The 26,658-nt window shown below is 31.9% G+C and overlaps 1 protein-coding gene across 1 annotated transcript in view; it reads left to right on the top strand.

The window, feature by feature from the left end:
* Window positions 1–8,461: 8,461 nt before the first annotated feature.
* Window positions 8,462–26,658, top strand: part of LOC140039370 (uncharacterized) — a 29,241-nt gene continuing 11,044 nt past the window's right edge. Inside the window, exons 1-2 of the mRNA XM_072084973.1 lie at window positions 8,462–8,737; window positions 26,244–26,261. Coding sequence (XP_071941074.1) covers window positions 8,671–8,737; window positions 26,244–26,261 — 85 coding nt within the window. The 5' untranslated portion in view covers window positions 8,462–8,670. The remainder of the gene's footprint in view (window positions 8,738–26,243; window positions 26,262–26,658) is intronic.

The following is a 26,658-nucleotide window of genomic DNA, read 5'->3' as shown; positions in this document are numbered from 1 at the left end:
TAGGCCTAAACAAATCGTATTAATTGTGTGTATAAAATTTATTCCCCATTTTTCGACACATAATTTACCAAAGGGGAGACATTTCATCAATGCGTTGACCAGCGACTAAAACGCGTCAGTCGCTAAGTGTAACGCGTTTTGCGACGTATTGTAAACTAATAACCCCTAAGTTACTGAAAAACTGTAATGTGTTAAAAAACACTATTTCCTGACAGATTTTTTAGAAATGAGTTTTTGGAAAATATTTCCGTATTTTCCTGGTTTTTTTTATGCAATCACTTTCAATTAAACATACTTAAACATGATATAAGCTGAGAAAGTCTGAGTGTAGCTCCACTTTAATTGGTGTATGTGTCATCTAGCACCTCTCTTTTACATGTATTCGATTATGAGAAAGTATCTGATTTTTCAATCTTTTGTACCTCCTTGTTTTTAATCCAACGAAATTTAACCATAAGTAAACAATTTGAAAATACTTTAAAGTCGAGAGAGCCTATACTAATTTTTTGCAAAATTGTTGTGTATACTAAACATCTTGGTTATTCAACCTAACTAATGTTCAGCGATAGGTTGATTTTATTTTATATGATACTCTACCATATTTGTCTAAAATGACATATAAATAAATCCTGTGGATTGCTTTAAATACATACTTTCCGGTTTTGCGTGCCCAAAATACATGGTTGCTAATCCTACTACTCTCAGCCTGTCTAAGAAGCATGCTAGCCCGCGTGAGCCTCGCCCAAGTTTCATGCCTTGGGTGAGACTTGGTAGGTATTGCTCAATACACTTACACAAATTTACATACTTATGACAACGTAACAAGGCTAAAGTTTACCCTAGGCATTCTTAAAGTTTCCTGCAAACCATATGTGTACACTTACTCTAGAAGGTGTGAGAGCAAAGCGAGAATACCCTCTAGTATTAAATAATGTTTATGGTAGTTTTAAATTTAATAAACATCCCATTACTTAGTCATGATAGATATTTGTTTACATTTATTGTGTCTTTGTAACTTGTTCAATTTGTTATTCTTGAGTACATTACTTTACATACTGTGTGCATAGTACAATTTCATGTACAAATACCTGTTATAATGTACTGTATATGCTCAAAGTATAAAATGTATTTAGAATATGTAAATAATAGTATACACATATATTTCATTGTAAATACAAAAAGAAACATAATTTTTTTTATTATAAGACAATATTGTTCAACATAAGTAATCTTTTATTTCATTTTTTGTTATTGTATAAATCTTCATTTTCATTCCCCCCCCCCCCCCCCATCACAACATAGTGGTGTTAAATAAAATCCTGTATTGCTGTAATAATATTCCAAATACTTAGTAAATATGAAAACCTTAAACAAATTTAACTCAAAACTTTTACCTGCTGATCCAACTTTCTATTGTTTATTTAGACTACTGCTGTATCACGCTCTATCTGATCTACATTTCAGTGATCCAATCCTACTTGAAATTTTTTTAGAATATATCCAGTCCATTTTTACAGCTGATAAAGTCCAATCAATACTTAATTAAAAGTTGGTGAGATAAAATAATTTTAGTCATTATTTTCCTGTGGAAAATAAAAGGTAAATGGAGTAAAATATTTTTGTAAACAGTCAACTATAATATGACATTGGTCAGAAGATAATTAAACATAAGATCTTAGTACATACTATAATATAACCTTTACTGTTTTCACCTTGTATCCTATAGCTTGGTTCCCACTAGAACGTAACACAAGGACGTAAATGCAACGCGAACGTTTTAACCAATGACAAGCGAAGTTATAGACAGTTAGCAATCACAAGCGAATAAGCCATCGCTTGTGATTGGTCAATTCACTTGCATTGCGTTACGTCCTTGTGTTGCGTCGCTAGTGGGAACCATGCTTACTAATTAACATTTATAATTGTGTATTTTATGTGAAGTGAATATCCTTTATTAAATCATGAGAGAAATAAAATGTAATTTATTATTATATATTTATATTACATGCTGTAAATTGTTTTTGATATTTTTAGTAAATCCAATATTTAGATTTTATTTATTTATTTATACATCTAGGCCTACTTGTATTTTTTATCAAAATTAAATTTACACTTGATATTTGATCAATATGGCTGCATACATTTTTTTTTAAATGTTTATTCCCAAGTAATGAAATAAGTGTATTATGAAAAAATATTTAGCTTTATCCATTAATTTTTACCTTAAATGACAATTTGTCGTCATATGCACATTCAATCTTTTAACAAATACACCTCCTGCTCTACGTAAATATTAAAATTAGATAGCAATTACTTCCCATAATTGTTTCTCTTTATTTGTTGTAGCAAGTGTGATATCATTGATTGTACACATATCATGTTTTTGTACCTCAACCCTCAACTTTTATATTATAGTTTGTTAATTACAAAACTAATTTTGTTTTATACAGTATTACCCTTAACAGAAAAAAGTACATTGTACTGAAAAAATGGATATCATAATAATATGATACTTTTTGGTGAAACGTTGGCTTCTAAATTGTCAGTTCTTCAATTTCTTGAGTCTAGGTCAATATTGTTCATTTTAGTATATATTTTTTTTTTTTTGCATGAGTTTCTGCTAGTGTTGAGCTGATCCGAATCTTAATATTCTAGTTTAACGTATACGAGCTTGTGATATCCTTCTTCCGATAATATGGATAGAACATACCTTGTCCTGTTATTAAACATGTGGAGTAGGCCTACCCACATCACCTATACAGTAATAGAAGGGGTTCTAATCAAGAAAAAACAGGTAGATCGTTTACATTTTGTTTAACGACCAATTTGGTGGACATGAAAATGAAAATAAGCGGACACAAACTTTTCATCATAAGTGAGTGCCCACCTATTTTAAAATGGCCACCATATATTTTTGTATCAGATTATTGTACATTTTAGATGTTTTTAATATTTAATTAGGGGGATTTGTAACATTTTACGCCTGTAGAATAATTATTATAGTTACAAGAATAAATCATCTGATTTTTTTCAAAATGGCCGCCAATATCAAATAATCATTTATTGATTGTAGCATATCAATAATTAGTATTTAGTCTAACAGACTAGGGGCCTAACATTGCTACATATTACAATGTAGTCAATAGTTTTTTAATTGTTTTATTTTATGAATTTTGTTGAAAATGTAATGAAATTATATCAATTTTTTTAACTGGTACATGCTTGATTTTACCTGCATTAATGCGAAATTGTTTGCCCTTTCGCACCAACACCTTGTGTACAGACAGTGGTTTAATCTATAGGCCTAATTGACATAACGTATTTAATAGCCAACTTAAAATGAGCGTTTTATCATCACGAAACTTGTTGTATCAAGATAGGTGATTGATTCTAATTATTTTAACTAATTACCCTGATCTCTTCAGGTATGCTACAATAATGGGTTAAGAATGCTGTTGCAAATGAATCGACATTGTAGTGCCAGCCTCATGTTTACAGAGTGTAGAATTCATTCTTTTTATGGATTTTAAAGAATAATCAATATATGGCCTGGTGACTTAATTAATTTAAGTGAAAATGTTTTAGTCTCAACGTTTATACACAACGTCTTATATAAGTCAAAGATGCTCTCCAGGTGGAAAGCCATCTTGAAATGAGAGCGTATCGTCTTTTAGCAATTAATCAGTAGGCCTACAGTGTTTTTACTTTCTATACCTATACCAGAGATTCCGAAATAAAAGATTGAATGAATATGTAAAAATGATATGTATTTTTTGTGACGTCCAAATATGGAAGTGAATTACGTAATTTTTTTAATTTTTAGTTCCGTTCATTTTGGTAATTTTCATTTAAAGACAATTCTACAGTTTATATAATACATATACTGTGATATAACGGTATATCAGCTGTATTCAGATGTATGATCAGATGCGAGCATATTAGAGTCGGTAAAATAAACCCAACCCCAAACTAATTGTGCTCTTGTTTTTTGAACAACTACTTTATATTAATTGTAATACTGATTTCAAAATAACATACCTCGAAATTTTGGTTTATACATTTCAATTTTCGTTTGAAAATCAGTATAAGATTCTCATCAACACATATGAATTCTCTCTATACTTTTATTTCTTCTTATACTATTTTGAAAGAAAAAAAATTGAAATAAAATGATTCAATATTTTCTTTTATATTTTAGTTTATATTATTTATATTTTAAGAAATATTTGATTTATCATTTTTTTTCATACCCGGGTGGTTCACATTAAAATAATGGTTTCTAATTATACTAAGGCTACCCCATAGCATTATTCTCTCTCAAGACAATTTAATTGTGCACGAAAATAATTTTCTGAATAATGACCCAACCCTCTACTAAATCTCTAATTACTCTAGTAGCTAGATCAACTTTCGTATGCACTTTGAGGTCCTGAGAATTTGACTTCAGAAATTGGTTTAGGATGGTCAAACAATCATTTTTGGCTTGGTTACACATTTTGAAAATGTGGCGAAAGGTCAAAAGGTCAGGGTGAAAGGTCATAAGACCAAACACCAATATGTCCTTAAATCTCAACAACCACTGATCACAGCGAAGTAATTTTGGTCTCAAATTGATCAGAAGGTATACATTTATATTCAGTCTAATGGGACATATTAGTTCAAAATGACCGGAAATGCCATTTCTGACCTTTGACCCACAACCCAGGGCATGTATTTATCTCCGTAACTACTGGTTGTAGACACTTGAATTTGGTTTTAAATTGTTCGAAATATATATTTTGTTATTTGTTACACATTTTGAAAAATGTTACAAAAGGTCAAAGGGTCAGGGTCAAGGGTTATATAAACAAATAAATAAAGGTGTTTGTATCTCGGCAACCACTGGTCGCAGCAAGTCAATTTTGGTCTCAAAATGTTCAGAAGGCATGCATTTATATTGCGTCTAATGGGGCATTTTAGTAAAAAATGATCAGAAATACCATTTCTGACATTTGACCCGCATACCAGGGCATCTTCATATCTCTGTAAGTACTGGTCGTAGAAACTTAAATTTGGTATCAAATTGTTCGAAATATACATATTTACATTCATTGTAATAGAAAATGTGGTTAAAAGATGAACAGAAAATACTATTACTAATGTTTCAAACAAAAAACATGTTATGCAATAACTGATACTTTAAATTGTTTCAATTTCAAGTACTAGTTATTGCTGTCCACGAGAACATTTTGATATAAACGTCAAGCTCAACAGTTCTTTTCAGAATGCTAGAAGTAACTTGCCATGTGTATCCGATTAAACACCCCGGGAATTTATTGTTCAAAAAGGTTTTTAGGGGGAGGGGGGGGGCATCTTTATTTGGGGTATAATATGGTAACATGTATAATGAAATAAATACCACCTAGATGTAAAAAAATACAGCACAATTAATATCAAAAAATGATAAAATTATGTCAAATGCTTGTAGATTATGGTAGTTAATGAAATGTGTATTAAAATTAGAGTATTTATTCGAATTAACACCCGCTTTGAATAAAAGCCTCCCTCAAATAAACGCCACCATTCCCTCCAATAGAACATCATGTGGAATACGCCCGCCACATGCATTTACACAATAATTGTATCACAACACATTACATTAACAATCAATTAATAATCTACAATTTACCAAGCATTTTTTCACTTTTTGATATTAATTGTGCTGTATTTTTTTTTTTTTTACATCTAGGTGGTATTTATTTGATTATACATATTACCATATTATACCCCAAATAAAGATTCCTCCCCTCCCCCTAAATACCCCTTTGAACAATAAATGCCCGGGGCGTTTAATCGGATACACATCGCAAGTTACTTCTAGCATTCTGAAAAGAATTGTTGAGCTTGACGTTTCTATCAAAATGTTCTTGGGGACAGCAATAACTAGTTCTTGAAATTGAAACAATTTAAAGTATCAGTTATTGCATAACATTATTGTCTAAGTATAAGTTATGTAGAGATATGTTTTTTGTTTGAAACATTAGTAATAGTATTTCTGTTCATCTTTTAACCACATTTTCTATTACAATGAATGTAAATATGTATATTTCGAACAATTTGATACCAAATTTAAGTTTCTACGACCAGTACTTACAGAGATATGAATATGCCATGATATGTGGGTCAAAGGTCAGAAATGGCATTTCTGATCATTTTTGACTAAAATGTCCCATTAGATTGAATATGAAAGCATGCCTTCTGAACATTTTGAGACTAAAATTGACGACGAGTGGTTGCCAAGATACAAGTATCTATTTATATTTGTTCATATAACCGTTGACCCTGACCCTTGACCTTTTGTAACATTTTTAAAAATGTGCAACAAATAATAAAATATTAATTTCGAACAATTTAAGACCAAATTCAAGTGTCTACGGTCAGTAGTTACGGAGATACATACATGCCCTGGGGTGTGGGTCAAAGGTCAGAAATGGCATTTCCGGTCATTTTTTACTAAAATGTCCCATTAGACTGAATATAAATGTATACCTTCTGATCAATTTGGGACCAATTTGGGACCTCGCTGTGACCAGTGGTTGTTGAGATTTAAGGACCTATTGGTGTTTAGTTTGATAACCTTTCACCCTGACCTTTTGACCTTTTGCAACATTTTCAAAATGTGTAACCAAGGCAATAATGATTGTTTGACCATCCTAAACCAATTTCTGAAGTCAAATTCTCTGGACCTCAAAGTGCATACAAAAGTTGATCTAGCTACTAGAGTAAATCTCTTCCATTCATCACTAACACGATTTCGCAAGCATTGTATTTTTTAAACGTGTCAAACAAACAAAATACAGAAAGTGCTGCATTTTCTCTTCTATAGGGTCAAGTGTGTAAAAATACCCCACACTGGAAGATTTCATAGAACGTGTAAAACGAAATCTTTTTTCGGCATTTGATTGACACTAGGCGATCTACTATAGTAAAAAACGGCTTTCATTAATCTACATGATTTTTAGTTAGTTTTTCCTACTTCAAGATGAAACAGGTTGTAGTAATGTTGTGTTTTGAAGGTCGACGAGCCGACTCATCATTAATTTTAGTAGCTGCTTTCAAAATAATATTTATTTTATGCTTTTTGATTAAAACAGTAATGCAAACAAAATATTAAAGATGTATTGTCCCTTTGACTAATTCCAACAAAATAAAAAATAAAAGATTTCGAAAAAAGATGGGTCATTTTGAAGTATCATAATAGTTATTAACTATCACCAAAAATTTGTCGAAAACAAAAAATTTAACTGAAATACAGACGTTTTTTGTTAAAAAAATAACTTTGACTTCCAGTCAAAGTTTTCAATCAAAACATATCCCATAATGAAACGCGCTTTTTGGCTACTCTGTATGCATAATCATAAAACTTCCTCATGATCTGTGTGAAAATACCTTCTTAACCGTGACGAGTTGTAAACAATCCTAATTTAGCATATGCATAATGCGTACTCATGGTTTGAAATCTTTGTTTACTTTCGCTCGTGACGATTTTCCAGATGAAATGTAATCAAACTAATTTACCTGTTAATTACGTAAACTTGTGGTTTTTGGCTCAAATTTTCGACTTAAAGTGAATAACTTTAATATTACTTTGATATGGCCACTTTAAATTTAGAATATTTTGACCTTCATTTTTTTGTGTTTCAAGGGACAATACATCTTTAATATATATAACTATAGTCGAAAGTTAAGATGATAAAAACAGAAAGAAAGATACAGGATCTTGAATCGGGTCTGCCTGAGACACAATGAAAGAGGGGACAGAGACAACCAGGAAAAGGACACCAGATTCAGGATTTAGTATAAAACTTGTAATTCCTGAATAAAATTGCTCAAATGATCTTTCCCATGATATGTATTTATTAGTGTGGCTATGTAAAAACAGTTTTGTTCTAAAATAACAGTTTGTAGTTTGAATTTTGTATTTCTCTTTGTGTAACATGATAATACCTATATATCTGAAAATATCACATGTTAAACTTTTGAATATCGATGACGGTATACTTCATCTCGCGGCTTTGTCGGAAATGAGACCTCGATGTCTCGCATTAATGATTATTTATAATAATTTTAATATTTGAGTTAAAATAAACAATGGTAATATCAGCACACATGATAATAATCGGTTCTTATGTACAGTGTTGATCAATTCAGAATCTCTTATTTCGAGTAGATCATTACACAATCACGGCGCTGATATATTATTTCATCGTTGTCAACAGCTGGTTGAACATCGATTTCCGAATTGAAAATGTTCATCACAAAGGAGTTGCCTCCACGGGTTGTTATCACTAATCAGTCGTGAATTTTACAATACTTTATACTGTGTTGTCATAATAAACTTCAACCAATCGTCCAATACTTTGTCACCTATGCAATTGCAGATTTGCATAACTAATTGACAGTCTAAAAGAAGTTATATTTCTATGAATGTAGTATTTCTGGACGTAAATCATTCCAGAGAGTCCTGCATATATTCACTAGCTACTAAGTTAGTGTTTGGCAGGAATTTTGCGTTTGAAAAAAAACAGGAAACTAATTTAAACTGTATATTTATTTTGGTTTTTAAATTTTGGTCTTAATTTGTCCGATATTTAAGTGTTTGAATTGGGCTTGTTTAGCCCGTCAACCAGCATGATGGCACCGAGCTGGCCCATCTTGCTTCTTACACTCTTGTTGTCTCAAAGTTTATCAACTTTAGGTAAGTTCTTAATTTTTTTTTTTATATTTTATTTTAGACAAACACGAACGTTCAGACTTTATGGGATAAATCATACCGTATTTTATATACCATATTTTCCGCACAAAATTTGTGGATAAACTACGGTATTTAAAAATTTATACCGTATTTTGGGTATCCGAATTTAGATAATCTATATTCAATGAAATTAAGGAACAAAATCAAAACATTTGCAAATAATATGTTGGGGGAAACAAATATTTCGGGAAAATTAAAAAGCAACAAACAGGACAGCCAAATTTAGAAAGATAATTTAGCAAAAATGAAAAAAAGTATGGGGTGTGCGAATGTGTCGTTGAAACAATCAACAAAACAGAGACTTTGAAAGTAGAGGCTTCACCATCGCCAGACAAATTTCTAATTCGAGCAAGGAAGGAATAACTTCATGTTGGGGGATCGAAAGGCAGGTTGGGTAAAAAAGATGCATTTTAACACGACCACCCAGGGTAGTACTTCTAGCAGAAACGAGGTACTAAAAAATACGGTATAAAGTATAGGCCCTACCGTTTTTTATACCGTATTTTGAGGATGTGCGGCAAAAACAGGCCTGTAGACAAAACAAACGTTTGAGAATAAGAGAAAAAATAATGATCTAATTCTTAACAAGGAAACAAATTGTAACAAACTGATGTAGGTAAAAGCATAATGTTGCACATAGGCCTGAAAATAGGAATCTAATTTAAAATGTTTAACTATCTTGCATAATGATATCATTTTTGTATCGCAAACATCAAGCGAGCTAACTTATTTTCACTACTACAATTCTGTATAAATAGAAGGCTCATTGCAAAAATCATAATAAATAATGGTCTGACATTTTAAAAATGAAATGCGAAAAAAATGTTTTATCATAACAAATAATGCGCTACAAAAAGATTTATTTTTATATGAGAGGGGAATTTTATAAAAAGTCCAGATAAATATTTATGGACATTTCAAATGTTTTATAGAGAAAATAGAAACACATAATGCACTTGTAATTGTTTTAATTTTTTATGTAAAAAATAATTGATGAGTGTAATGTATAAGATAGATTTAAAAAACAGTGGGTATAAGAGGCAAGAAAAATAGATATAAGACAATTAATGGTTTTTAGTTTAAAAAAAAAATGAGTTAATAAGAAAATACCGCATATGTTAATGGACTTTAACAAAGTAAAAGTTAAGATAATTATGTAGGTATACAAAAAAAAGAATACACTTAATCATAAACTAATTTTAAAAACAACATAATGCTTATTACACAATGTATTTTGAACGATTCGTTGTTTTGTATTTAAATCTGTGGTGTTTCTCTTAATATTTTTTTATTTCTTTAGTGTATAAACCATACATTTACGGTAAGTAGTAGGACACATGTCTTGTAAATTAAATATAAATTAAACCCGATAGCAGCTCATTAACAAGATCATTAGCTACACCAAGTATAGACAATTCAAATTGAAAATAAAAGATTCCCTCACGAAAGAGAACAAAAATAATTGATTCACGACTATAAGAATATAATCTAGCACCCGTTTATCATGTTAACGAAATTACTTTAAAAAGAAGCGTTTTTTCACACTCAATTAGCTTGTGCCTCTCATCTTATATTGCTATTTAAGTATCGCATATATGAGACACGGTATTACTGTATATGGTTACTGTATCATAAGTTCCTTTTTATTATTATATGTAAAAGTAAGAATACATTTTTGCGATTTGCTCATTAGTATATACTTCATACCAAATTTTACTCTAATCTAACGATTCTAAATTTTGTTTGTACATTGGGATCAGAGGAAATCATTGTAAATCGTTTTCACGGAGGCGTTTTGTCTATATAAATTTGTTTCCAGCTTTATCTCTGAATATTATCTGTAACATTAAAACTTTTATTTTTCCATTGTCTTGGAATTGTTTTTTTGTATAGAAAAGAATTCATCCAGTTATTTGAAAGGCCGAAATTACGTTTATCTACTATTTATCGTAAAGAATTCAAACTATTATCGTTGACACTAATTTTTGTAAATCAAGTTTTGATTGTACAAGGATTTGTTGTGTGACACAATGTATCTGTTCCCCACATATGAATCTGTAAATTTAATCTCTTATATAGGCCTATATTTATAATTTTTCTGCCTGGTTCTGTATTAAAATAACTATTATTTTGGCGTATCAATAAATACAAATAAATTCGAAAATGCGTTAAATATTAGTTATTTGGATCTAATTAGCGAATTTCATACATGTACATACACTGTGACTTTACTGGACCAGAATAATAACCCTTTTATCCAGTTCCGTTTCAGTGATTGTACTACAATATTAAAAATGTCATTCTTCAATTAAAAGTTTTCAAATCCAAGTGATCATGCAATCACTATAAACTAGAAAGTATTTGTATAACTATCTCACTCTACCAAAATTGTTTTTTCTCCCATGTTTTCAACCCAGTTTTTTGGTTGCATCTCATCTTTTTATTACAACCAACAAAAACACTTAAATATCCTATCCACATTCGGTAGTTAATACATATTGTACTTTGCAAATTAAAATATTATTGTAATTAAAAACAAGGCCATATACATGGCTGCAGTCGTGTGCTCAAATTTGAGTTAGTGTTTACCGACCGACCGACCGACCAACCGACCGACCAACCACCCGACCGACCAACCGACCAACATAGTGTAGAGTAAAGTAAAACTACTACAGTGGATGCTGCAATTTGATTTAAAGGAGAAGGTGTTCGATGAAAAAGGAACTCTTATAGATTACGGTATCAGAAGAGGTGGCAAGAGGAGAAAACCAAGGGCTGGAAAGAAAAAGCCCTACATGGAGATTCGTGATGATTATTATTAAAGAAAGGTTGTAAAACAGAAATCGGGCAAAAAGAGTGCATATTAATGTTTGACGCGCAATGCAATTTTTTAAACGCTTAAAATTGCCTGATACGTACTCTAATTTCATCGAAAATAAATGTTGACAATTTTAAGCGCGCGTACGCATGCGTTATATGCGCTACGCATGTAATTGTATTGCCATATGATGAAATATGACCTGAAATATACGAGTACCAAATTTTATTTAATTGTGATTCATGCTTGTGAAGATATGATGACAAACGTGATTTCGTTAAATCGTGCGTAGACCGAGTAATTGTTGATTGCGCACCTTGAAAACATAACCACATCGATTATTCCTGGCCATAAGGAATATCCGGTAAAAAATTGACTTAGCTAGATGAAACTGATATCAAGGCAAGGCCATATACAAGTTAGTGTTTACCGACCGACCAACCGACCGACATGGTGAGCTATAGAGTAAAAATATTTGTTTTTTATTTAAAGATATATTGTCCCTCTAAAAAAATATTTGTTAAAATTTTTTTGTTGAATATGTTATTTTAATGTCACATAATAGTTATTCACTCTCACAAAAAATTGGGTCTGAAAAAAATGTATTTACCTGAGAAAAATGTAATTTAAAGCAAAAAATTGTCAAATTGTCTGGAAGACAATGAGTTTTTGAGTAATTTAAGTGTTTATTTTGTCTTTTTATAGATGAAATAATTTTTTTTCCCCGTTTTTTTTCTTATGTAAGTGAACAACTTCATTAAAACTGCAAAATGGTCTATTCAAAGACCGATTTTAAAAATCTATATTTTTCATGATTTTGGGGGACAATACACCTTTAAACTTACAAGCACATATAATACATTTTTTGCTTGTTTTAGCACTTTTTCCAGGTTTAAGGAGCATTCAAATGATAGAAAGCTTTTGATATAAGTGTCAGTTTTAGTTCCTAGAACTCACCAATTCAGTGTGTACCACTGAAATAAAAGTTGATGTTCTATCAAATAATAATAATAATAATATACAAAGCTTCTCAAAAACATTCAACAACAGAAACAAATATAAACGTTTCCTTTTAAAAGGGTTTTGAAACGAATAGTTTGGATGAAAGTATTCGCCCGGGACCCACTGGAAATGAATATCTAGGGAACACCTCAGCACAACCTTCAGTTTCAATAATTACAAATATTAAAAATAACCACAACATTAGGCAATAGCATTAGGCTGTTAAAGTAACACTGTTCGTTCTGTTGAAAGATTCTAATCGTATAGGTTTTTAAGCCACATCGATAAAATAGATGTATCGGGTTATTGTAACATGCAATATGTGGTAATTGTAAACGGCAAAAGCTATACACTATTATCTGTATTGACGTACAGTGTATATCGTTTTACAAACAGAAATTCGATCATAAGTGTCACAAATTTATCATGTTATAATTTTCCCACGAATAAAAAAATAATTATGTTGGTAATTTAGAGGAATTGTTTCAAAATGATTCTAAATATATATTGTCCCTGAAAAAATAATTTTAAAAACATATTTTGTTTTTTTTTAAATATGTAATTTTAATGTCACATAGGCTTAATAGATATTTACAATTGTTTACCTTAAAAATACTGTAATCTAAAGCCAAAAAAATAGTCATATTGTTGGTTAGATATAACCGCTTATTTGACATTTTATTACGGAAAGCATTTTTTTTTCTACGGAAGTGATTAATTTTGTTAAAACTACAAAATTAATTATTCGTTTTTATTGCTTTCGTTTCAAGACAATAGAAGAAGAAGATGGTAATTTAAAAAAATATATATATCTACTATAATAATAATAATAATTTATTCGGAAAACGCTTTTTGAACAGCGGCACACATAATAATGGTGCATCCTTAAAACAATTAAACATGCAATATAAAAAATATATGAGGATAAAAAAAAGTAGATTAGATTAAAACAGATAAAACTCAAATAAAACGAAAATTTGATAACCACCCTCCTCTAAACCAAATTAAAAATATAATACCAATTAAATGCAACCCATATACATAACCTTGGACACTAAATTAGCATATCAATTAGTGTGACTTTGTCACAAGATATACTGATACACAGTGTCTACCAGCAAAAAAAAGGGAACAATTGGAACCCAAATTAGGGACATCAATAAACAAGAAAGCATAGATTAGATTATTTCAGCTGTAGTGAATTATTCAATGACTGTAAACAGAATTGATCAAAAAAGAGATAAAGAAAACAATAAGATAACTAAACCAAATTACATACAATATAAAATATAAAATCATTCAATAATGTTAGACTTGATACGTTGTCTAAAGGCCCATGCTTTCTTAAGGTATGATTTGCAGAATTTATCAAGAATGCCATGGGCTTTGTTTACCATATTCATCGAAATTGTTGGAATGAGAACAGAACAATCACCACCAAGTATAATCATTAAAATAACATCTGAATTATTTAACTGGAGTGAATTCCATAGATCTGATAGACCGGAATCATTAAGGTTTTGTTCCAAGCATTCAAATTCTGAAATTCGCACTTAGTAGTACAGTACTTTACAATTTAACATAAAATGATATAAATCTTCAGGTTCATACTTACATAACATACAATTACCAGTATTATTCATATCCCATTTACTTAATCTACTTTCAAGTTGAAGAGTATTTGATCTTGCCTTAAATTTCAATTGAGCACCATGAAAATCAGTTTTAACAGTAAGATAATTTTCTAACTCAGGCATTTTCTTAAATTTAACATAAAGTGATAATGATGGTTTGGTACAGCTCTTATTAAACCAATTCAATTCATTCATTAACACACTTAAACGATTTATACCATGCTGAATCTATAGGTATGTTGTTTGAGAATACATTATTAAATCCAGTATTATTCAGAATACTTTTAATTGAGTTTAACCATCGCCATTTTATATTAACATTATTATCATGTAAGGTAAATAATGCATGCAACAGCAGCTTTGGCCAACGATGGGCTTCTAAATTGATAAGCCTGTCAAAATATTTAATTTTTATTTCATTATGGGTATTTTCAATTCTGTCCCATCCTAAGTCACCCAACAGAGTCAATGATGGCGTGTTCCTCGGTGGTTTTAGTAGTGTTTTAGCCATTTGTAACTGAATGTTTTCTATTTTTTTGTAGTCACTGGCACTATAAGCTGATATTGCACATGTATATAGTTAATTGATGGTAGTGCTATAGTTTTCCACAAGATATTAGCAAAATAAATCCTATTAAAATCTTCTTGCTCATTAATAATGGACTTGATATATCCAATAGTCTATTCCCTTTTCTAACTACATCATTAACATGTATACTTTCGGAGAAGTTTCTTGAAATATTCACTCCCAATTATTTATAACAATCTACTTCTTTGATGAAGTGGTTTGTAAGAGGCCAATGTTTAGTTTTATTAGTACGTTTACTAACAACCACAATATTTGATTTGTCATAATTAAAGTTAAGTTTCCATTTTTTGGAGAAAAGTTCAGCGATAAATAGGCCTAACATTTTCTCCAGATTATTTTCATCTTTAGCAATCAAAACAACGTCGTCGGCCCAAAAAAAGACAGCTAATTTTTGTGCCTAAAGTATGAAATCCGACATTTTCATTATATAACATTTTGGAAAGTTCATTTATAAAAATACAGAATAAGGTCGGTGATAACCCCTTCATCGACATCAAAATAATCAGTTACAATATCATCAAACTTAACACTACATTTGACATTTGTATAAAGTTTATAAATATTTTTCCAGACTTTACCACGGATACCAGTATTCCATGCTATTGACAAAAGGCCATTACGCCATACCGTGTCAAAAGCATCCAGGAAGGCTAGTATGTTAACTTTATTTTCCGCATTACGCGGAGCCAATATGTGTAAATATGTGGTCCTCACATCTATGATATGAAAGCCTCCCTGGATTTCCGTAAGAATACTATTACTCTCAAGAAATTCTGAGATACGATCACAAATAATACGATTGAAAATTTTAGCAACACATGATGATAATGTAATACCTCTATAGTTATTTAAATCATTCTTACTACCTTTTTATGGATAGGTATAATGATCCCTTTATTCCACTCGGTGGGAATGTTCTCTGATTTGATAAAATAGTTAAAAAGATATGTTAGAGACCTAATAAGGCAGTCACCTCCGTTCTTTAACAATTCGTTAGTGATGCCATCAGCACCAGGTGCTTTATTGTTTTTAGAACGAATTATTGAACTTTTAACATCTTCAAATGAAATTCTTATAATCATCCAGTACTTTTGTGGATAATTTATATAATTTTCCCTAACATTAGAAACATTATTTAAATTTTGATAACTATGTCATTATAAGTATTGACACCAGTTTGATTACCAGGTTACTCCAATAAATGTTAATCAAGTTAGCCAACACTTGTTTGTCTGAGGTAACTAGTGTAGAGTCGGGCATTTTTAGATTAGAAGGAACAATTACCTTCTTAGGTACCCTTAATTCGTTCTAAAAATCTTTAGAGCTCTGACCAACTGCTTTCGCTATGGTAACACTTTTGTCAACTCTCTATTGCATCATTTTATTTTTTATTAAATTTTTCGCTTGAGTTTTTAAATTTTATAATCCTTCCATAAAGCATCCCCCCTTTTCAAGATCTGCCCTATTATGTTTAGACCATGCACGATGCTCCTTACAAGCACGTTTCCGTTCTATTGTCTTATCCCACCATTGTTTACTTTTGCTTTTAAAATTCTGTATTTGTTTCCTTTCCTAGACTATGGGAGCAAATACCAAATGACATAAAAGATTCACAAACAATTTCAATATTTAAGGCTGCTCTAACAAAACACTATATTTCATGTTATGTATAATTTATTTGTATTTTTCTTGTATATGGTTTTATCTTTAACTGATTGTATTGTATGGAGTGAGTGCAGAATCTGTTTGGGCTTTAGCCTATTCTCATTCCTGGTTATTTTTACATTGATGACCGAATAAATATTATTATTATTATTATTATTATTATTATTTTAACATCTTTAAAGCCAGTTGTATTATTAGTAACTAAAATAATAATTTATATCAAATATTTTTTATTCGGTTACCGTCGTACTCGCAAAGTGTTATGCGTGCAAATCCCTCTATTTCCGTGGACGACCTACTTATATTTGCTTAGGCTATTCAAACATATTGGTTATTACAAATTGTATTATTTTAAGTAGTATCTATAATAACCATGTTTGATAATTTTAGACAAATAGAAAACCGCCTACGATGGGTTTACATTAGAAGGACAAATATCTATAGGCCTAATGTAAATATTATAATAGTCTTTTTTTATGGGATGAGGTTTATTTAATCGACGGATCTGCTGTAATAACACTACACTAATCCATAACAATCAATATCGGAACTAAAGGCTATGAAGATGTAAAGTCTGTGATTGCAGTTTGTAAATCGATGAGGTATGCGTGTCACCGTACAGTAATCGATATTAAACTAGGCCTATACTTTGTTTGCAATTGCATTGCTTACTACTTTTACTACTGCACATACTACAATAGAACTCCTATTAGGCGTCATCTACAAATTATTTCAGACCACAAATCAGCATCCAGACGCGTTTTCTATTGTTTACCCAAAAACGCGTCTCAAAACCCGTCTGATTTGGCTGCGTCTAGACCCCAATATGCATGTTCGACTATGGCCCCGCCCCTATATACGGATGACTGCACATTGTTATACAGTACTGTGTACTGGTGTTAAACGCGCTACATACAAGTGAATTCATTGAGAGCGTGATATTAAATTATTATTTACAACCGGCAGTAAGACAAACAAATCAGTACAGATACCCTTTTACCGCCGACAGAGTATATAGTCTAGTAGGAAGGAGGGGTTACCGTGCACCCCCATGATGTATTTTTTTAATGTACATTTTTGTAATCCTGAATATATGTAATTAACATTTTTTGATGTTCCCAAGACGAAATATTGTCCCATGGGTTTTTTTTTGGGCCATTTTGGTGGCCATCTTGGATTTATCAAAATCATAAATATAGACGGTACTTGAAAAAGACTGATCTTAGAGGTCTGATTTTGGTCTTAAATTGTTCAGAATATGCACATTTCTATGTACTATAATGAAAAGTTTTTGTTCAAAATGGCCGTAAATGCCACTTTTGACCTTTGACCTTGTTTTTACATAAGGGTCATATCTTGGTAACCCCTGGTCATAAAGATTTTATTTTTGTCTTAAATTGTTCAGAATATCCATATTTATATTCGCTTTAATGGAACATATTTTTGAAATTTGACGGGAAATATCATTTTTGACCTTTGACATTATTGCATAACGATTTTCGCAATAATTTAGGTTATTTTTGTATTCGACCTATATCTTAACAACGAGTGATCATAGGTTTGATTTTGGTCTTATATTGTTCAGAATATGCACTTTTCTATGTACTATAATAAAACATTTTCATACAAAATGACCGGAAATACGACTTTTGACCTTTGACCTCGTTTTTACATAAGGGTCATATCTCGGTAACCAATGGACATAACGATTTTATTTTTGTTTTAAATTGTTCGGAGTATCCATATTTATATTAGCTTTAATGAAACATATTTTTGAAATTTGATGGAAAATATCACTTTTGACCTTTGACATTATTTCCACCAGAGGGTCATATCTCGGTAACCCCTGGTCATAAAGACTTTATTTTTGTCATAAATTGTTCAGAATATCCATATTTATATAAGATTTAATGAAACATATTTTTGAAAGTTGGCAGGAAATACAACTTTTGACCTTTTACCTTGTTTCCACCCGAGGGTTATATCTCGGTAACCCCTGGTCATAAAGACTTTATTTTTGTCATAAATTTTTCAGAATATCCAGGAGTGAAGACCTCAATTTTCACAGAATTCTTGTATAGTAAGAATGTTTCTGTTTTCAAAATAAAACTATGTATATGTAGGTCTACAACTACTCATTCAAAACCCATTTATCAAGTTACTGCAATAGATGTTCAGTCATCGTCCACCTCAAATTCAATTTCTTGTTCATCATCTTCATACTCTTTCAACTCCATGGTCGTTTTCTCTACTAGATCAATAAGACGGGCTGAAAGAATAGGACTGCATGACCAGACTGTCCTGTCACCATGCCCCTGTAGTTCATTCATACTAGTGTGATATCTTGTTTTAATGATTAAATGACAGTTTGGCACGCCCTACATCAGGAAATTTCCAAATAAGAGGAAGTGCCTTCATCTAACACTCTAAGGTCAAATGTATAGAGGACATATTCCTGGTCAACTTCATGATATACAAATTTATGTTTCTGTCAAGCCCCGTCAGACTGAGATTCTGACCGCCGTAAAACGTTTAGAAGCATGCACTGCTGAGATTAGGACATGGATGATGGGCTTAAACTTCCTCAAGCTTAATGAAAAGACCGAGGCGATCGTATTTGGAGTGGAGTTGTGTGTTGTTCAATTTAAGATCCTGCTGGTGCTCCGATTCATAAATAGTTGCGCTCTCAAATACCTCTCAGAATGGTCGACAATCAATAAGAGAAAGCGAGAACTAAGATCTAGTCATCAGGTGCTACTGGACATTCAGAGGCGCAAACATAGTTGGGGAGATCGGACTTTCAGTATTGCTGGACCTACAGTAGGTTCTGGAACCACCTATCTTTGAACATTAAACAAACATCATTATTGAGCACCTTTAAGTCACTACTCAAAACTCACATTTTCTGATATTTTTGGTAGCACCATGAGCAATGACTGTTGGAATGGCGCTATATAAATCGAATGATTGATTGATTGATTGATTGATTAGTAGCATCTTCCGCTTAGTATTTATTGTATTACTGTACTGAATACTCGGTAAATGGCTGTAGACAGGCAGCCCAGATACATTTGGTTAGATGAGCTAGGTACCAATATCTGACTATTTAAGTGTGTTAATTGGAGGTCATTTGAAGTCAATGTAAATGGAAGTCTGCCGGGTACCCCTGCTGCGTCTATACCGGGGAACACGAAAGGTGCTAACAAATCGGCACCAATTAGATGAGAGAGATACCACCTAATTTCACCACCATGGGATGCCCATTTGCATCTTATATACCAATATCATATCACCAAACATTTTGTCCTCTGCAATAGGCCCACCAGACCCCCCGAGGGAGGGCCTACAAATGGTGATAGCATAGCTTAGTGAGGTACCACTCAGACTATCTGTACACTGTCTTGGCCCTGGCAGACCCCTCTAAAGTTCGACTAACGACCCCCCTTCTCCCAACTAGCCTAGCTTAGATATTGCAGATACCACCAGCAACCAATGTTATATGATTTAGCACATTGTATGGAATACCAAATGACCTCTATTACAAACTATCTGTACACTGCCTTGGCCCTGGCAGACCACTCTAAATGTTGACTAGAGACCCTCTTCCTCCAACTAGTCTAGCTTAGATATTGTAGATACCACCAGCAACCAATGTTATATGATTTAGCACATTGTAAGGAATACCAACCTATTACAAACTATCTGTACCCTGCCTTGGCCCTGGCAGACCCTCTAAAGTTCGACCATAAGTATACCGTGCGTAACCTTAGATATTGTAGATACCACCAGCAATCAATGCCAACATTAAAAGTCTTTCGGAGATTATGGCCTTGTGAGAAACACTCATCCACTAAATGTAAAAATTTGGGTCCGATATTGGTCTTTACGTTCTTGCTGTACGGAGGATTGAACCAAATGATGTTTCTGTTTCGGGTTTTCTTTTTGGTTGTTTGTTCAGGTGTAGCTCATGTTCATATCCATTATTTCTAAGTGCTTCTTGGTACTGAGGTATTGCTGCATTAAACGAATTTTCATCGGATGAGATGTTTGAGAGTTGTTTATTTATTGCTAGTGGTATATTGCGTAATTGATGGCCGATGATTACTTTCACGATGTACATATAATGGCGTATTGTTTGGTTTGGTGTATATGAGTGGAGGTACCTGTCCTCAGATCGAGTGTTATGTCAAGAATACCATCCACATGTAAAATACAATTATCCCCTTTTCTTTCCCTAAATTTTCCATTATTTAATGAAGAATAGAATTTGATTAGAAAATGTATTTTTGTAGCCGTCTATCAGTACTGTTTCCAAAATATATTAAGATTATGAAGATGTTGACATTAATTTTGTTATTGTCTCTTCCAATTGGACAATAAACACATTCTATTGGATAAAAGTTGTTTGCAGACCTAAAAGTACTGTAGCCACCTTTAATTATGAATAATTATGTAATGAAACGTGTTATCAGACACTTTTTTTTATTATTTATCAGATACTTTTTTCTAATTTGAGAATTGTTTAAGAATTCTCGCATTATATGTAAATTATATTTAAATAGGGGTCAAAGGTAAAAAATGACATTTATTGTCAGTTTTTGAGGATAAATCATCATTAGAGTGGATAGCATGTATATTCAAAGTTTTTTGTAAAGTCTGTAATTTTCCCTTTTTCTCAGCATGTTGTTATTTTATTTACATCTTTTAAATTTATTTTTACTTTAAAACAGAAAAAATTCTTACTGTATGAGAATTCTGTGGAAGGTGTTAAATGTTAAAATTGATAGTAACATTTATGATCATTGTTTTAAATAAATATTCATTAGAGTGGATAGAAATACTGTATGTATGTTTTGAACAATCTTAGACAAAAAAAATTTGTTACCGAGATATGGCCCTCAAGTGAAAATAAGGTCAAAAGTTGTATTTCATTAAATGTTATATAAATATGGATATTCTGAACAATTTATGACAAAAATAAAGTCTTTATGACCAGGGATTACCGAGATATGACCCTCGGGTGGAAACAAGGTAAAAGGTCAAAAGTTGTATTTCCTGCCAACTTTCAAAAATATGTTTCATTAAATCTTATATAAATATGGATATTCTGAACAATTTATGACAAAAATAAAGTCTTTATGACCAGGGGTTACCAAGATATGACCCTCGGGTGGAAATAATGTCAAAGGTCAAAAGTGATATTTTCCATCAAATTTCAAAAATATGTTTCATTAAAGCTAATATAAATATGGATACTCCGAACAATTTAAAACAAAAATAAAATCGTTATGACCATTGGTTACCGAGATATGACCCTTATGTAAAAATGAGGTCAAAGGTCAAAAGTCGTATTTCCGGTCATTTTGTATGAAAATGTTTTATTATAGTACATAGGAAAGTGCATATTCTGAACAATATAAGACCAAAATCAAACCTCTATGATCACTCGTTGTCAAGATATAGGTCGAATACAAAAATAACCTAAATTATTGCAAAAATCGTTATGCAATAATGTCAAAGGTCAAAAATGATATTTCCCGTCAAATTTCAAAAATATGTTCCATTAAAGCGAATATAAATATGGATATTCTGAACAATTTAAGACAAAAATAAAAACTTTATGACCAGGGGTTACCAAGATATGACCCTTATGTAAAAACAAGGTCAAAGGTCAAAAGTGGCATTTACGGCCATTTTGAACAAAAACTTTTCATTATAGTACATAGAAATGTGCATATTCTGAACAATTTAAGATCAAAATCAGACCTCTATGATCAGTCTTTGTCAAGTATCGTCTATATTTATGATTTTGATAAATCCAAGATGGCCACCAAAATGGCCCCAAAAAAACCCCATGGGACAATATTTCGTCTTGGGAACATCAAAAAATGTTAATTACATATATTCAGGATTACAAAAATGTACATTAAAAAAATACATCATGGGGGTGCACGGTAACCCCTCCTTCCTACCCTACTAATACTGTAAAGCGCAAATGTTCGTTTCTATTTATTCGCGAGCTTTTATTTTTGCGACAGAAGACCGTAATAAATACAGATCTAGTTTTTTTGGTCACATGGCATGAAACGCGATACTCTCTCTCTAGCTCTAAACTGCTCACATGTTTTTTCCCCTCCAAATTCTGGTCGAGCCTTTTTCTTTACACATGTCGTAATCATTTTAAAAGGCCTAGGCCTAGGCCCTAGGCCTATGTTAAATCTTAATATGGATCCTAGCCTAGGTGTCGTTGTTTTTATAATTCGCTAACCCAAGGTACAGTAGGAGCGTTAAATAATTTATAGGCCTAGCCTAGTGTAGGCCGCCGAGACTAGGCTAGCCTGGACTTTCTTTCTCTCTGCATGAGCTGGTCCACAGGCCCGATGTCGTCTCATCGGCGAATTTCCGTCCAAATTAGGATAACCTAGGCCTAGTCTCAGATTTGTTGGTTCTGTGAAATGATACCAATGTTGTTTCACCATACAAGCAATACAGACGGGTTTTAATCACTCACTCAGACGCGTTTTCTATTGTTTTACCTACTAAGTAAACAGCGAAGACGGGTTTTTTAATGGTGTCTGATCATTTCGGCCGCCAGTCATTTCGGCCGCCGGCAAAGAACTTATAACACAAGAATCTCCTGTTCTTCAATTTGCATTCAAAACACAGTATCGGAAGTACAGGGTTAAAAGGTCAAACTGGGCGACGCCATTTCACAGCATGGAGCAGCGCCCCCTCCAAACTAGGAAGTCAATTACTCTATCCCCCTAGAGTATTAGCAGATCCCCTCTATGATTTTGACTTTCTAATTTGATGCGGGCGCCCTACTCCTCAGTCAATTACTCTATCCCCCCTAGAGCATTAGCAGATCCCCTCTATGGTTTTGACTTTCTAATTTGATGCGGGCGCCCTACTCCATGGCTCACAATGGCGCCACCCATAGCTCTATTCTATCCCACAATGCCTTTCGAAATTGTTACGCGCTTCGGACGAACAGGAGATTCTTGTGTTATAAGTTCTTTGCCGCCGGTTATAGAATTGCCAAATTCATGAAACGCCAAAATAGACAAAATATGTATTGTTCATTTCGGCCGGCATAATTGTAATTATTCTTGAATATGTATGACACCCCATGTGTGTTAAAATGTTAATATTTTACTAAACACTGTATGTTTAAGCCGAATCGGCGGTCTTCAATTCCAGAAACAGCAGCGATATTTATTTACGGTATGCCATAATTTATGGCGTGCACTTTGCCATCACTACAGTGAATATTAATGATTTTTTTTAATAAGATGAAGAAGGAGGTAATGCTGAAGTTTTTTTATGTGCCAGTCAAAAACACTTATTCGTATGTTTTTTTACATTTATTATATTCATAAATAAACACATTTTACAAAGCACACGCACGCATCTTCGGGACCTGTAAAATAAAAATATAAATAAACATTTAATCAATATTCATTTTGACCAAAATACCGTAATATAACTTTAAATCTACGGCAAAAATTAAGATGTATTTAGCCCATTGCACAACTGATCTCTGGTTTAAATGACCATAGTTCTCTGGCGTTCCATAGACTTGGTACAGTTATTTGTTTCACTGTATTACTGTAGGCCTACAGTTATTTCTGGCTATTTCAATTTGGCGCGCCATACCTGGCGGCCGAAATGATATGCCATATTTTGTCCTTTTTGGAGTTTCATGAATATGATCGTTCCATAACCGGCGGCCGAAATGATTGGCGGCCGAAATGCACTGTGACCGTTTTAATCACACAGACGCGTCTTCGCCGCGATTGGGTAGCTCATGAATATTCATAATAGATCGTTAATGAGGTTCAGCATTGGACAGATGCGTCTGATGGGTTGCAAGTTTTCAGGCACGTCTCTGTGGTCTGAAATAATTTGTAGATGACGCCTTAAGGGGAAACCTTTGTGGCCCAAAAATGGTCTCCTTAATAGGGGTTTACTGTAGTATGCTGTGAAACTAACAAATTGTCACCTTAGGGTTTATCGCACCAATGAAAACTATCATTATGATCCATATATTTATATTAATAACGATATGAATATAATTTTATTTTTTCTGTGTTTTTTGTGATGGAAAAAATAATAGGCGTTAAATCAACTGTTTGGCACACTGAGTATAAAGTGCTCCTGTCCTCTTAATAGGATGAGTGTCCTCTGAGTAGGGGTTGGCCGTAGTGTTAAAACATATATTTCCCCTTGTTTCATGGAAAAGTGTGATCTGTTTGCGATGTTCTCTGAATAAAGGCCCATTTACACTAGGACGATAACGATCGACGATAAATAGACAAATGTGCATTTTTCATACATAAAACAAAAGAAATATAAAAACTTTTCATTCTAGAACTATAGAATAACCTTCTATGCTTCCTTTGATGAAAATGATATTTTCACACGTCCAATCAAATGACGTCATGATTAGTAAGAGCAATAATATCGTGAAAATACAACAATTTTATTGTTTTTATTTATCATGACGTCATTTGATTGGAATTTTAAAAATATTATTTTTATCAAAGACAGCCTAAATGATTATCCTATAGTTTTAGAACGAAAACCTTTCTAATTAATTTTGTTTTATGTAAAAAAAATGCATGTTTATATATTATCGTCCATCGTTATCGTCCTAGTGTAAATGGGCCTTAAGGGCATCCTAAAGGAGAGGTTTTACTGTATACTATAACTATTTTAGTTTGATTTATTAAACAGGTTATTCCAGTATTAACAATAACATCGACATTAAACATATTTATTATGATTTTTTTGTCGAAGAAATTATTTATTATCGTTTGTCCTAAAATATTAGAGTAGCCCTTTTAATATTTATCTTACATTTTTTTCATTTAACCCATCCATATAAAGTATTTTTTAACTTATCGCGTCACACAGCATGATGTTATGTGTTTCATCATCCAACGCTTTCATATTGACCACCTCCTTAAAAAATAAATGGTTCACAAAAGGAACAATTTGTAGAAATAAAAATAATAATGGATATTGATGAATACTGGTTTTAGTTGGGTTGATCCTACTGCAAAATACATATCATATCCATGGCAGAGAAACAGATTCATTGGTTCATTCATTAGTCAAAATCAATTTCAATAACAATATACACAATAAAAATTCAAGAAAAACAAAATTACAAGCAATATACTAGAAATAGAAATGTCAGTAAATTTTAAAAAGATAAAATTCCAATAAAAGTAAAAATTAAAAGTAGAAATCATGAAATGAAAGATTAAAAAATACTTCTGTATTATTTTTAAAATATCTTCAGTATATGCAGTAGTAACATGTGTATAAACAGTTAACGTTTTGACCAGGATAGCACCAAAACCCAAATTATTTTGGTTCAAACAATTCCTAAATATGTTATCTGTTTTATTGATATTTATTAATATTTTGTTGATATAAAGTTTGAGGTACACCACGTATATTAGTTCAAAACTAATATACGTGGTGTACCGCAAACTTTATATCAATATTTGATTTCGCCATGCAAACCTTCAAACAATATATTAATATTTTAATATTTATTTAGGCCTATTGTTTTTGGTTTTTTTTTTGTTCGTGAAAAAAACTGATATCAGGAGGGAACTGTATGTTTGGAAGAATTCAAAATCGTTATTAGTTCATAATGAATTAATCATCATTCAATATCATAGTATTAAGTATTATTTCTTGTCATTAATTTTGTATATTTTTTTTCAGGTCAAGAAGATGAAGAAGGTGAGTACATTTTTGTTAAGTCTGAAATTTGAAATACTGAATTATTTTCAGGATTGAGATTTAGAGAGCGATTTTCCGATTAAAATGGGTTTTTAATCCTACCATATAATGTGAATTTCAAACAAATTTACATATTTTTCTAATGTGAAATGTTCTTAATACTTAATCCTATCATTATTATTTTACTATCATCATTAGGACATTTGAATACTTTATCGTATCTAACGTATTTATTACTTTTTTGTCAATTTTGTTGAACCACTTTCAAATTACAAACCTTCATTCTATTCTTTTAATGTTGTTAGTACTGAGTGCTATCAATGTGTATGGATTTTCCTGTTTAACGTCATGTAAGTTTGTAGCAGTAGCAACATTTGATTTAGTGTTTATACAACAT

The sequence above is a fragment of the Antedon mediterranea genome, chromosome 2 (assembly GCF_964355755.1).
Source record: "Antedon mediterranea chromosome 2, ecAntMedi1.1, whole genome shotgun sequence".
NCBI classification, from domain to species: Eukaryota; Metazoa; Echinodermata; class Crinoidea; order Comatulida; family Antedonidae; genus Antedon; species Antedon mediterranea.
Note: the sequence above shows the minus strand (reverse complement) of the source record. Positions and strands in the feature narration are given on the sequence as shown.